This window comes from Cariama cristata, unplaced genomic scaffold (genome assembly GCF_000690535.1).
Source record: "Cariama cristata isolate BGI_N322 unplaced genomic scaffold, ASM69053v1 scaffold16941, whole genome shotgun sequence".
In the NCBI taxonomy this organism is placed as follows: domain Eukaryota; kingdom Metazoa; phylum Chordata; class Aves; order Cariamiformes; family Cariamidae; genus Cariama; species Cariama cristata.
In genome coordinates this window covers 4460-18793 of record NW_009598871.1, presented here as the reverse complement: position 1 = coordinate 18793, position 14334 = coordinate 4460, and the positions used below count along the sequence as shown (strand labels likewise).

At 40.0% G+C, this 14334-nt stretch overlaps 1 protein-coding gene across 1 annotated transcript; it reads right to left on the bottom strand.

Moving 5' to 3' along the window:
• Window positions 1-2942: 2942 nt before the first annotated feature.
• On the bottom strand, window positions 2943-12382 carry MBD3 (methyl-CpG binding domain protein 3). Its single transcript, XM_009709476.1, has 6 exons — window positions 12221-12382; window positions 10522-10659; window positions 7855-7945; window positions 7190-7367; window positions 5634-5831; window positions 2943-4015 (listed from the first exon to the last, which is right to left on the bottom strand). The coding sequence occupies exons 1-5, from the start codon at window positions 12320-12322 to the stop codon at window positions 5639-5641; spliced, it is 702 nt and encodes a 233-aa protein (XP_009707778.1). The 5' UTR covers window positions 12323-12382; the 3' UTR covers window positions 2943-4015; window positions 5634-5638.
• Between the last annotated feature and the right edge of the window lie 1952 nt (window positions 12383-14334).

The window sequence follows — 14334 nt, the reverse complement described above, 5'->3', positions numbered from 1 at the left end:
ATCCGTTAATTCTAACTTCAAAAATATTTTTGATGGAATATTAGCACTAGAAAACAACTCGTAGCCATGACAGCAAAGCCTCCGTGCACGGGGTTTAACATGCCTGCGTTCCCAGAGTCCAGCCATGTCATTCACGACTGCTCTCCCTTCCTGAAGCAAGAAAACTCCTCCCTTTTCTTGCTCAACAGCCAGTTCAGCAAGTTCAATTTCAGCTGTGAATCAAGCTAACTTTTTCCTGGGCAGAACCACCTACAACACCTCTGCAGGCCAAATCCAGACTCGACCAATATCCGTGCAAATTCCTTATTTTTACTGATTGCCCAAAATTTCATCCAACTGGAGTTCAGTACAAGTAATACTGGTAATACAAACAGGGAGAGAATTCCATTCCCTTTAACTTTGTTAAGTTTTGCAAAACAAAGCAGAGAAAAAAAACCCGAGCCATATTAATGGAACAGCTCCAGCACACTTTGCACAAGATAAAAGCAGAAGTTTTAAATAACAAGGAGTCTCTCTGTAAAAAATTACCTTTGCAGAGTAAAATGGTATTTCGAGGGTTTTCATCCCATCTACCGACATTAGCGACACCAGTCCACCCCCCATCTCCTCTAACCAATACCCTCCAGAATTAGGCAGGCTGCCGTTTCCAGATAAAACAGGAAAAACCTGACTGAGCATGACACAGCATAAGAAACGTAGCTTTTGTGAACTCAGGTGGTATGCATCAAAATTACACTGTCTATAGAAAAAGATGCAAAACCTTAGCTGTACTGGGCAAGATCCTACCCTTCAGTGAAGCTGCATAAGGATCATTAAAATACGCTTATTATCTCCAAAGATGATTAAACTTTATCAATATAACTATCCATCCACAGAGCTTGGTTCTACTGTTTTAGTAGAAAATAATCAAAATAGCTTACCAATGCAAAGAGTGTGTAGGACAAACCTAAGGCTATTTCACGCTGCAGCTCCATATTACATACATTTACAATATTTGAGGGCAACAGGAAGGTGCCATTACCGTTAACGGAAAGAATTACCATCTTCAAAAGCATCCCCTCGCTAGTACTTCTCCAAGCAAATGAACTTAATCTCAGACGAAACAACGGACAACACCACCGCTAATACGTTCCCACGTTACAACTGCCGTATATTATTAAAAGGTAAGTTTTGCCCCAATTCCACTCAATTACTTAAGTATGTTCTTTACCAATCATCTGCTGAACAAGATATACCTCAAGTAACAACTGCCTTCTCCATCTGGGGGATATATTCAATGATGGCAGACCACCATAAGCCCAGTCACGTCCATGGCAGTAGGCTGTGATAAGACAAACTAATCCGGTTATTGCAGCAACATGAGAAAGACATCAGGCTCATTTAAAAGGAATATTTTATTTACTTACCTGTCTTGATAAGCAGGTAAAGTTTTTTAAGTTTCTTTGGATGCGATAGGAGTCCTGGGCACCTTTTTGGTACTTTGAACAATCAACTCCTCCATACAAATGAAAACATTAGTAAACTTTTTAAAGGACTGAAGGAAAGAAAGAGAGCTGGACAGGGAAAGTAGAGTGGTGAAAACAAAGAGTTGGCACACAAGTTGGCAGCAATTTAAACCTGATATTCAATACATCAAAATATTGCTATCAACAACATCTCAGTCATCAAAGTACTGGTGCTACATAGGCTTACAATATATTTAGATTCAAATAAAAGTAAATAAAGACATCACCAGATACTAAACAAGTTTTTAAAAAGAAATAGTGTCAGAACAAGATTGCCATGGTCAAAAGAACACCTCTAGTATGGGTTATAAACTGCGAGAGCTGAGCTTCAAAGGACCATATCGGCAACTTGCCCGTTAGACGGGACACCCTGGCAGCCTCCTACTCGGTGAGGACGGAGGAGGACTCTGCAGCAAGAACAAACTGGCCCTCCACAAGTTTCATTTTGTGTTCCCTCCCCTCTGCTGGGTCCCAGATATCAAGATCCAAACCTCAGAACGGAGCCCGCAACAAAACCACAAGAGCATCTCCGCTGAAACAACTGGAAGGGGCACAGCACAAAAACTCCAGGTAGGGGCTTGACGCAGACTAGAAGAACCTCTACTTTGTGAGAAACATTTAATTCAACACAATGAATTACAAGAGGACAGATTTACAGAATAGTAACCATAACAGACTGTTCAAAAAGGAAAATAATTTTCACTGGCCGCAGTACCAGGTAAGGGTCCCCAAAGCAGTACCTGGTAGAGCAACAGCAAAATACAATTCAGTCTTCTTGCAGTACTCCAAATGAGCAATATCAAAGAATTTTGTTTTTTTCAAATCTTTAAGAAAAGAGTTCGTATAGTATCAATGACTTTGGCATGGGATATTTTTCAAGGAGCTTAAACCTACTCAGATCTCTAAACTGAACTACTCCCAAAGGCTATTACTTTCCAGGCAATTCCCCTGGTCCCTTGCTGCCACTGCTAATCATTCTTACATGATAAAGGCTCTGGGAGCTACTTTCTTCCCCAAGTTTTGGGATACCAACAACTCGTACAATTGGTTAGTGGCACAATATTTAATCCACCACTTTATACTGTACTCTCAGCTGAGATGTCCATGCATGAATTATGCAACGGATACCCTAAGACCGAAATAAATTTTGCAACCTAGTCAACACATTCTCCAAGCTATAAATTCTTCTCTTCCTCCCCTCTCCCTATCCTCCCTCCCCAGACAAATCCATTTTTAGCCACAAGTTACCCCAATATGCTCACAGACGTACTAGAAGAGACTGAGGAATCAATCAAGGTACCCATGGTGAAGCCAAATACTTATAAAACACATTAAGGCAGGTTTCACATAATTTCATTTTTGGACACAAAATGCTGGTCACTTCACTGCACATGCAAATAAGAAAGATTTAATACTTAATAAAAAGCTTTAAATTTGTTTTTAGATATCAATTATAGAAAAATCAACCTTTTTCCTTTCTTGCTTTAAAAGAGGTCAGAACATTACTGCACACGAAAGCAGATGTGTAGACACACCTATTGGAATGGGTCCCCTTCCCTCCACACACACAGAAACAGAGGTCAGGGTTCTTGGCACCAGAAGAGAAAGGAGGACGTTTTCCTCATTGTCAGTCAGAAATGAGTCGTCCTTCCATTCAGAGTTGAGAAGGTCCTTCTGACCAGACTTAAACCAAAGCAAAATATACCACAGACTGGGTATATCTATCTTTGAAATTCTATTCTGCTATGCTCGGACGTACACGCGACTCCGTATCAAAAACAGGCACGGTAGTGCATTCGGTGTGGTGCTGGAATTAAGTAAAAAAACAATTGCCATTGATGTAAGGCCAATTCCTCAAGTGTAACTTCCCCTACTAATCAAAACCTCAGGTGGAAGAGGCACTGGCAGTTCATCTCCGAGACTACACTTCCAAGACCAATGTGGTCTTGGGAGGAAAAGGAAACTCAGTGACCCGAACCGACACAGGGAATGACAATCCACAACATAAAATGACCTCCCTACAGTCTGGTACAAACAGGTAGCCTACAGCAGAGTAGCCAAGGAGTGAAACAGCATCTCTCTCATTTGTGTTAGAGAGAAAATTGTTTCTATGGGTCATTGTTAAAAGTACTTTGATAGAAAAGCTTAAAAATGTATCACCTATCACTGACCCATAACAGAGAAAAAAAATAAAGGACAGGAAGTTTGGTTCCTAGTATTTTCCCTCCCACCATTTTATATTCCTTTATTCCCTCCCACTTCTGCATTCCCAATTACCCTACCCCTTTAGAAAAAGGAAGGGGAGTAGAGTTTAGTCAAGTTCCATCTTCAAAACTACCCAGCAATTAGTGAACCATCAGCTTCTCAACGTTTCCTGAAGTGTACGTCAAAATGCTCATAGGTACAGTTGGATTGTTGGTGCATTTACTCGGCAGACACTCTTGGCTTTGTAAATAGTTGTGCTGACCCTGCTGATAGGGCGTATACTGGGAATTCTTAGATGGAACTCCCTAGAAGAAAGAGGGAAAAAAAAAAAAAGACCTTGTAAGTCAGTAAGAACTTTTTATATCTTTATAGCAAGTACATTAAAAGAATAAAGCACCACTGCCAAAATACATCCGTTTCTTTATCTCTTGTTTTTCACCTTCAGCAGACAGTTTGTTCTGGTTCTTTGCTGTTGCCAGACCTTTGTAGCAGAAAGGAATGAAAGATATTCACTGTCCCAATAAAACTACTGTTAATGATGTGGTAAAACAGGAAATAGAGAGAGCCCAGATATAAGACGCTATCCCCCAAAGGCCAAACAGACTTCATGTTATAATCAACCTTCGAGCTTGAAGGATTGCTTAAAATAAATCACTCTTCCTTCTACCTGAAATACAGCTGCCTCTTCCTCCAAAGGGGCTTTTCTTTTCTTCTGTTATTCATCCCCAAAATTCATTTGTTCCCCCCCTGCCTCCACTTTCTTGATTCTCGCCTCACAGGCTCTGGAGCCCACATAATGAAGCACCCAGGGTATTGGCTATCCTGTTTCAGTGACAGAACACTAATTGCTTTTCTTAGGCTAAAACTTAAAACGATCAAAAATTAAAATCGGTGAGTTCTGTTTTCATCTCACTGCATGAGCTCCACTGATGATACGTACAGTGCTCCTGGCTAGGGCTACATCAAAGGAACACAGCAAGGAAAAACTCTGCTTCATAGCATGGTGCACTGTCCCTATCTAGTGCACCATGCAATATTTAAGGGAACTCCTGTTGGTGTATTCTTGATTTGGCCATATATATCTGCTTTTTTCTGCATTGCTACACACCAGCGATTCATTACTCAGAGCTATTTTGGTTTACAAGACAATAAAAAAAAAAATTCTAGTTGCATCTTTAAAAAGTTCCACTGCACAAGTGAAAGTCAGAGCTATACCTGAAAACAAGAAGAAAGCCCTTTGTGATTCTTTTAAGGGATGTACAATGTAAAGGCACATTTCTGTGAACCCTACTGTTACACTATCTTAAACTTTTCAGATTTTGAATATATATCTTCTTCTGTTACTTTCAATTTATAAATTCCCACCACATATAAAGTTTTATAGGAAAATTCCCTCTTTTGATGGTCAGGTTCATTTTCCTAACGTTCTACAGATATTATTTAAAAAAAATTCCACAAATGTGCCCTCTAATATACCCTGCAAGAAAATGCGTACTAAAAATGCAAAAGTGAGAGAAAAAGGCAGGCAGAGGGAGAAACTGAGTCCATAAGATGGTAGCTGTCCTTTCTGCCCACAGTGTCCTATCACAGGAAGTCATAAATTAGGGGGAAAAACACCTGACATCACAAGACAAATATATTTTTAAGAACAGAATCCTTCAGGCGCTCACATACGCGTTCTTGTTACGCATTTAGCCCATCTGACACAGACATAAGGCCCACAACACTCCGTGACAACACAAGCAGTCACCAGACATCATACACATCAAAATAATTGATTTTTTTCCTGAAAGCACGGCTACCACACCTTTCAAAGTGCATGCTAGAAAGCAAAGAGTTGTCAATATATACTAAGATTCCTTCTGAACACATTTCTTCTTTCAGTGAAGTAGTTTAAGGTCAGAAAGGATGCTGTCACATTACCTGGACTATACATTCTCCATCTCCTGGTCATGGTCCTGCTCTTCCTCCTCCTCTTCCTCTTCTCCTTCTTCCTCACCTCCTTCTTTCTCCAAAGGAGCTTCCCCGTCTCTCGCTATCTCCTCTACATGGGCAAGCATGTCAGCCATCAGGGCTTCCTCCAGCCTCTTTCGCACCTGCTGCACTAGTTCCTCTTGTTTCCTGCCCCAAATCAATGAACACTGACATCAATCCTCAAAGCTGCCTCTTTCAAGGCAAAGGAATCCTAAATGCCTCATACATGAGGCAGGGCAGACAAGCATGGCTTTGAAAGAGCCCTCTGTAAGAACTGCATTGTAAAAAAAAAAAATAAATAAATCGCCTGGCATTATACTCTAAGTGAAGAGGGAAGAAACACTTTAAAAAGTTGTTCAGTATTTTCTGTAAAAAAAAAAAAAAAAATAAATCGCCTGGCATTATACTGTAAGTAAAGAGGGAAGAAACACTATAAAAAGTTGTTCAGTATTTTCTATTACAAGTCCTTAGCATTGATTGTACCATTTTTAATTCTGGCTTAAATTTGCCTAATCTAGCAGCTGACTCAAGACTCTTTTTTTTTTTAATTCCTAGTACTAATATTAATTTAAACAAGAAAAAGTCAGCCTACCCTGCTCAGATTTCCAAAAATGAGACTGGGTAAAATTAAGTTTCTGACCATTTCAATCTTTTTGCTCACTGTCCTTTTGAGTCACAACCTTAAATTTTACAGCTCCTTTTCTGTCAAAGTCATAGTAAAGCAAAGAAGTGATCAACAATCAGTGGCTCACGGGACTCCTATTTCATCTCAGCCACAGGAAATCATAAAGTTATGAAAAGACCATTTTTCCTGGTCATTCATGTATAAATCAAGCACAAAAAAAGTCATCCTGTAATTCAGATTTCAGTCAAACAGTCAAAACAAGTACTACCTTTATACACTGTTAATGAATGCAAAGCAGCGTGCTTTCAGGTTAGTGTCTTTGGTATATTCAGTTCTCTATCAAGTGCTTAAAGCTCAATTTGCCCAGTCTTGACTTAGCAATACAATTCATTACTGAAAGGAAGCTATACCTAAATAAATCGCATCCTTGTTGGCTTCCACCACAGCAGTTAGTGCTTTTATTTGGTCCTGTGCTGACACAGAGTAAGGTGAAGAGAATCGCGTCGCACTGTTCAGGATTTCTCCAACCCTTCTTTGCTTACAAGTGCCTTAATCGAGGTTACTCAAATTCAGACATCTTTTTCAATAAAAGGAGACATACTCTGACATGAAAAACAAATATGAAACCTCAAAGTAACTGAGCATGGTCAAAATAAAAGAAATAATGGGCTTAAGTACATGCCTGTATGAGAGCAGCTTCATGTAACAGGTTTTTTATACCCTACTGATAAAGAGGCATTCAAATTAATTCAGTAAGCCATAGTGCTCCATCAGACTTTTAAACTTGCCGTTGGGGGAAAAAAAAAAAAAGGGGTGAGGGGTACTGTTTTACCACAAGAAAGCTTGTTTGAAGACCGTAAGTGTTATTTCTAGTTAATACCTAATATCTTCATCCGTCACCATAAATGCTTTGCAAAGCGGCTGTGAGGTGTTCAGCCAGACTCCAGGATTCTTCTCTACGGCCGCAGACAGCTGTCCAGTGATGGGCATGGTGCTAGTGTGCAGAGCACTAGCTATCGCAGAGAGAAGGGTTTCATCAGTGCAACCAGGTCCAACCCCTGCAAGCAGGAGGAAAAACGATAATCAACATTGGACAAGACAAAGAACAGCAAATTAGGACAACAGGCATTATTTAAATTTTAATGGCAAAGCACGTACTGTCATTTACAAAGCTAACGCCAGGTTAGGTCTCTGTCCTAAACACTTCTACCAGCACCTGTACAACTCTCTCCAAGGTTATTTAAACCTAGATCAATTCCTCATTCTGCTACACAAAAAAAACCCCCACACCCAAAATTGGGAATGGAAGCTGTTTCCATTCTGCTTCTGGAAAATGAAAAACAACAACAAAAAAAGTCAAGAAGCTTTGCTTCAGTATGTCCCCAGGACGAAGGGCACTGAGCCTTCCAGCCGGAGTACCAACAGTTCCTGATGAAGCAGGAATTACGAGCGCTGGAGAACAAGGAGGTCAAACACAATACCTACAGATCACTGCTGATTGGTATCAAAATGCCACCCCTGGAGTTAAGGGCAGACTCTGATTACCTTGTAAACCTTTTGGAAGGTCCATTGTTTTCACCAGCTCCTCTGCAATGTCAAAAGCATTCAGTCCACTTAATTTCTTCTCCCAGAAGAGCTGACATCAAAGAAAGTGTTTATTGGCACAAACCAGAAATGGAATTGACAACTACACAAAGCACCTGCTTACTGTCAAAAGAGGGAAGAACACTGCTGCAGACAACTTTGTACTGGATTGACTACAGAAGGGGTCTGCCGTGTCTGACGGCAGGGAACAATCCTCATTGCCGATCAGTCCCCCCACAACTCTGTCCTGATCTGCTGCCTTGAAAGAGACTTTCCTTTTTTCCAGGGACTGGTATTTTCACTGCTTCTCAACTGGAACAGCAAGGCAAGGCTTGCTGGCTTTCATCTAAGTGTACACAGCGCGGGCAGCCTTTTTTACACTCCTATTCCTGTCTTGCTGTCTCACATATACCACAGAAGTTAAGGGATGCAAGAATTGTACCCAAGATCTTCCCCCATGGTAAAGCATTATTTTATTCCTCTCTAGCAGTTTCTCATGAGAACAACCACGTCTAGTCCTTTACCGTATTTTTGAATCACAGGTTCTCCTCAAGCTTAAGAACATGTGAATGCATGGTTTGGTGGGAGGTCAGATACTTTACCTAGATCCACCTTCAACTCTCCATCTATAGGTATAAGGATGATCAATGAATAGCTGGAGTACCATCTGTTTTGCAAGAAAGCAATTTTATCTAGGTTTTGAGAAACCAAGAATTTAGCCCAAATAGTCCACACACGTCCCCTTTTCATGCCTGTCAAAATCTGAGTGCAACTGAACCCACATTACTTTTCCAATTACCAGCTCCCAAGAAGGGGAATAAGGACAGTCACAGCCAAAACACATAGGCTGGATATTTTCCAGCCTACGACTTTCAAATAGGTGAATTTTGAGCTACCGTATGATAGGACTTAGTACTGCTTTCAAATTTCGAAGAAACATCTGAGGTCTGCTGACCAGAGGTTAAAATACACTGCAGTCCAGTAAAATATTTTAAAGTTGTAATTTACCAGACTCTTAGATGTGTAATGCAGAGAAAGACACTAGAAAGAGCAAGTTTGCCCTATTCTACGCTATATAATAGAAAATGAAATTTATAAACCGTTATGTATCTATATTATACGTAGAGTATATATTTTTTTAATACATACATAAAAACCTCTAAAGGACCTTCTTGGAAAACAGCCTCCAATATTATCATAAAAAAGGATTAACATAAGGAAAGCACAAGCAGAGTCTGGGAAGCTGCATTACAACAAGTAGTAATGTGAGCAGCGAAACTACGCAGGTCCAATTACAACATCTTTGTGTACTGGGGCTGATCTCTGCTGTCTAATAGATTGCATTCACACATCAACCTGCAATCACCTATCAATCTCTTCCACAACAGGGATACAAGTCTCTATCCAGCTCAGAGCTTTGCATATCAGTGTTGCATCTTTAGCGTCCTCTTTTATTGCCTTAACGAGCCAAGGGGTTTACAGGAATAACAACAGTACTAGGAAAACACATGCTCTACTTCCTTAGGAAACCATGCTAAAACCTACCAACTTATTTAAAAAAACAAACAAACAAACGACAACAACAAAAATAACCACCCAACTCCATTTTAAACAGAGCCTATCTCACACTTCAGAAAGGTAGTTTTTCAGTCTGTGGAAAAGGTTTTCAATGTGAGAGGTGGGTAGTTTATAGGGTATCCTTAAATTTTATTGAAGTGGCTTTCCCTCTTGGAATGATGTATTTTCATTCTGCTAGGTCTGCAAGAGTTTAAAATGTACTGACAATTGATACTGGTAACAGCACCTGAACAGACTAATGAAGCTCAACATCTAGTTTCCAGAAGTTATAACGATGGACTCACTACAGGAAAGGACTCACAGAATCCCTGGTGAGAGCTCTGTGGAGGCAACAGGCTGTCAGCTCTAGGTAATATTAATGAAATGAGAACGCCTTCCAAAGGCTGCTTTGAACAGGTACATCTTATTCTACCAGTGCCCAACTTCAAAGCCACACTTGTCCTAAGCACACTTTTTGCATCCTTTCACTAGATGAAATTATATTGAAAGACTTTCAATGACGTTCCAAGTGAATTTATGACCTTATTCATACAGGTAAACTACTAATAATATACGCATCTGAAAAAAAGGCCCATGCAGGTGGTACAATCCCTTGCACTACATCATCACCACCACATTGTACATGGTCTGTACAGGAGCAGGGATTTCTTGAAACAGAATTCTTACACAATTGGAACATTTGACAGTGATTCTAACCATAATGCAAGCGTCCCCTAAAGTGGCTACGAAGCCTGCCTAAATTTGTAGATAATACTTTATTTCAGCATTAAGGAAATGAAGGCTTAACTACAACAGAACTCTGATCTAAACAAAGGTTGGAGTCACAGTGCAGATAACATATTAACTGCATATTGGAAATGGGTTTTGTTCCAATTTTAAAAGCTGGGAGCACTGTAAGTTTTCGTTTCTGAAATATCAGAGACTTCAAAATTGCCCTGGACAATCTGTTCAGCATCACAAAATTAAAGCGGTTTATTTTGAGGCCCTCCCAGCAGCAAAATCAGGAGTTTCTTCCTTCTGGAGAAGAAGCTACTAAGCTGCAAGCCTTACCTGCCGGGGCTGGTCCACAGCTTTCTGAGGATCACTCTTCACCTTGTTGCTGGGATGGTTTGTGATCTTTGTGACAGGCTGTTTGAATATGGAGGCTGTCTGTCTGACAGGCAGTGCTGTGTTCAAATCAGGCTTGCCCTAAAAATTTCAAACAAAAGGAGGGGAAAAACCCACAAAAATATTTTCAATTTCCTAAGATGCTACTACAGTCATGAATATATACGGCAGGGAAAAGAAGAGTTCACGGACTTGAAAGCTTGTCTGATCTCAAGCTATTCGAGTTAGACTGCTAAAAATGCATAACTAGGTTCAGATCTTGCCTTAGACCTATCAAAATTAAACAACATTTTCCACTCTTTCATATCCTACTTGGCATACTAGCCTCCTCTCCTTCTAGATTATACATATTGGTTTTATCCCAATTTTGACAGAATTTTGGTGTGGGAACACTTGAACTTGCACTTTCACAAGCCACTTGCAGATCACAACACCAGAAGACTGACACAATATTTGCAATAATTAGAAAAATTACGAAGTGGGATTTAGAGACCATTTTGTGAATCCAGAAACTATTCTAAACCATTCTGTTTCAATCCAGTTGTGGATGCCAATGAACAAATCAATACAGCTGGAACCTTGATTGTTTTTTTACCTTCGGTTCTTGAGTGTTTTGGGTTTTTTTTACCTTCAGTTCTTAACAAAATGCAGTTCTTAAAACAGAGGTCATAACAATCAAGGTTTCACTACATGACTGCATTTTGTGGTAGTGGAAACATAGGAAGACCGTTCCTCATTCCTGAGATCTAACATGCAAGTCTTGAAATGGCTGTAGGACATACTTTGTTCTTGAGGATGCAGACACCATGTCTGCTTAACATATTTATTCATGAGATGTAGAAAAGATGTATTCAGGACAAACATCATCCTGAACCATCTGTGCGCCAATCCGTTTAAGCGCCAATGATAACTATTTGTATATTTATTGAGAGGTTTAGGCAGAATTTTTAGCCTATGAGATGCCTGTTAGCTGCCGGTCTCTGCAGCAAGGCACGTATCACTACAGCACCTACAATATCACTACAGCACCTACCACTGTAAGTAAATCACTCTGATGATGACGATTCTTGACTGGTTGATGTATTTAGAAAATAAGCATTATGCTATTTTTCATATTTAATGTTTAGATGTGTAGACATAAGCTTTTGGGTTCTGAAAAAAGCTTTTAGCATCCAATGAAGATACGTAAGAATGACTTGAGCCACTCTATCCAGACAGGCAGTATACCAACATCCCTGTAATCTTGACTAAACCTTAACAACCAAAATCAGCGGGTGCCAAACACTTTTTTATTTTGTTCTACAAACAGGCCTTGCTATCCTCTCAGCTTTTCAGCTTTTTGTCTGAAACGTATCCCCTCCTTAGATCAATTCCAAAGCCAAGATACCAGCATGGCCCACGTACAGAAGACTTCGCAGTACCGCAATATTCTTCCATGGTATCATTCCCCTGGAAGAATCAGTGACTTGCAGTATTTGTCCAACATCGCATAACAGAGATGTTATCTCATACAATTCCAGTTTCACACATTAATTACAAAATGCTTAATTTTCACGCTATCAGAGATATTGTTGCAAGAGGCAGTCTGGCCAGTACAATAGCAGACGGAAAGGCAAAAGTTGTCCCTGCATCTTAGTCTTACTTTGGCTTGGTTGGAACAGTCATAGCGCATCCTCTGTCTGTTCTTGTTCATTTTATTCATCAACATTTTTCCTGTGCGGAAGTCAAAAGTGCTCAGGTCCATCGAGCTCCCCAGGTAGCGTGCCAGCTGGGGCTTGCTTCGGAACTTTTTACCACTTGGGCTGAAAAAACACAGAAAAGAAACAAGGAGGGAAATTAAAATCCTCCGGATTTCAATACCAGTGCTTGCTGCAACTCAGGAGAGACAATTTTTATTTCCTTCATGAAAAAAAGATGCGCAGAACATCCAAGAACAAAGCTCACATTAAACTCTAAATGGATATTAATGCTTTCATATTAACTCCTTCTCATGATTACTGCGGAAGAGACAAATGATGTGCAGATCATGTTAAAATGTTTTTATGCATAAAGAGGAAGATTCAGACCAGGTATAAAAGAACATACCATAATTCATACAATAACCGACATGGGAGATATCAGCACAGGTGTACTTATCACTCAGTTGTCTCCAATAATAAAGGCCCATTTTTAAGCATAATTTCTTCTCCCAGGAGTGTTACGTTTGACCAGCACCACAAACCTCGGACTCCTTTTTCCCCCCTTTGAATAATAGCACATTCAGGTTTGACTACAAGTCTTTGGTAGCATCCTGAACACTTAACTTCAGGATTACACAGTAGCAAGGAGAAAAAACAGAAATTAACTGCTGGCAAGCTGCAAAGCAAAGAATTACAAAGCGTAAGTGATGCAAAGATAAAGGTCAAAACCTTGGAAAACTTTCCATTAAAGGCAAAACAGAAGAGAGCTTCTTTTTAAACACCTGGTTTCGCGTGAAAGACTACAACCTGGCAAGCAGGCACAAATTACTCCAACTCCTCCTTGTTGTTGTAGTGTGATACAGCACCTACGTTTTGGGTTTGTTTTTTTGGGGTTTTTTTTGTTTGTTTGTTTTTTGTTTGGTTTTTTTTAAGCTAATACAACAAATCCTTTTGCACTACTACAAAAAGCACTGCTAGGTAAGCTCTTTTGCTTTTCATGCATAAAGCAAAAATAAGTCAATGTGTTAGGACTGCAGTGTAGAACTATACAGACAATAAGCACCAAGTATTCTTCATGTTCTCATTTAGCATCATAACAAAGCCTCTTTATTCCCTTAATTTCTCTCATTTCTGGTTTTCTGCAACTTGCATGTTCAATCTTAATACCTCTCTAGGAGAAGCTCACTCCACATACATCTATCATACCAAACACAGGTTAATTGGGTGAAAAGCATTTTAAGACCAAAAATGCCAGTTACCACCCTACTCCTACTCATCCATTTTCTACTTTTAAAGAGCAGTTAGTAGTGTTGGAACATTTTTTTCAGCCGTATTGCAGGAAGCGGGGTGATCTCCTCCCTAGCCTACAAATATCCTCCACTCTCGATGTACCGAGCATCTCATTTAGAAGACGTAAGGTCACATCCCCGTGAGACCTCGCTAACTGGTTGCCCATCGTACACAGTGGTGGAACCCAGGAGTTCAACAACTCAACTCAGAGCAGCTTCACAATATCTAAGCGGTGAACTTCAGATGAGTACAAGCAGTACCCATATATTGGAGCCTGTTTTTTCTACCAAGGAGAGAAATGGTATCAATGCAACTTATTCCTGCCGGAGACAAATCAACGCCAATGAGGTTCAAAGGCTTTCTGAGGACAGCTGGAGCTCTGTGATAAAGGTTACCTTCTGTTACTCCTGAAGCCAGAAATGCAAGCTACTTGTTGCAAGGTTTCTACTTGAAGGTCAAGAATAACTTGAAATAATAAAGTTGTCGCAAGATGAGAAGAAAGAAGTATTACTAACTATTTCAGCAGCACAGACCCTGCTCTACCGCAGTGGTGGTGGTCACACTGGCAAGACACTAACAGCTTTGCTAAGGTCTTCTCAACAGAAAAAAAAAAGCTCAAAGGAAAAAGCCTCTTTTCAACACGTTACCTGCTTCCCTGAAGCCTTTATTAGGGGAGAAGTCTGAAAAGACAGCATAGAATTTCTAGTATGGGATAGTGGCAAACCAATTAGTCCAAGTCAAAAAAATTGATTAAAACAAGCAAAGTGGTAAAAGCTCTCCAAAAATT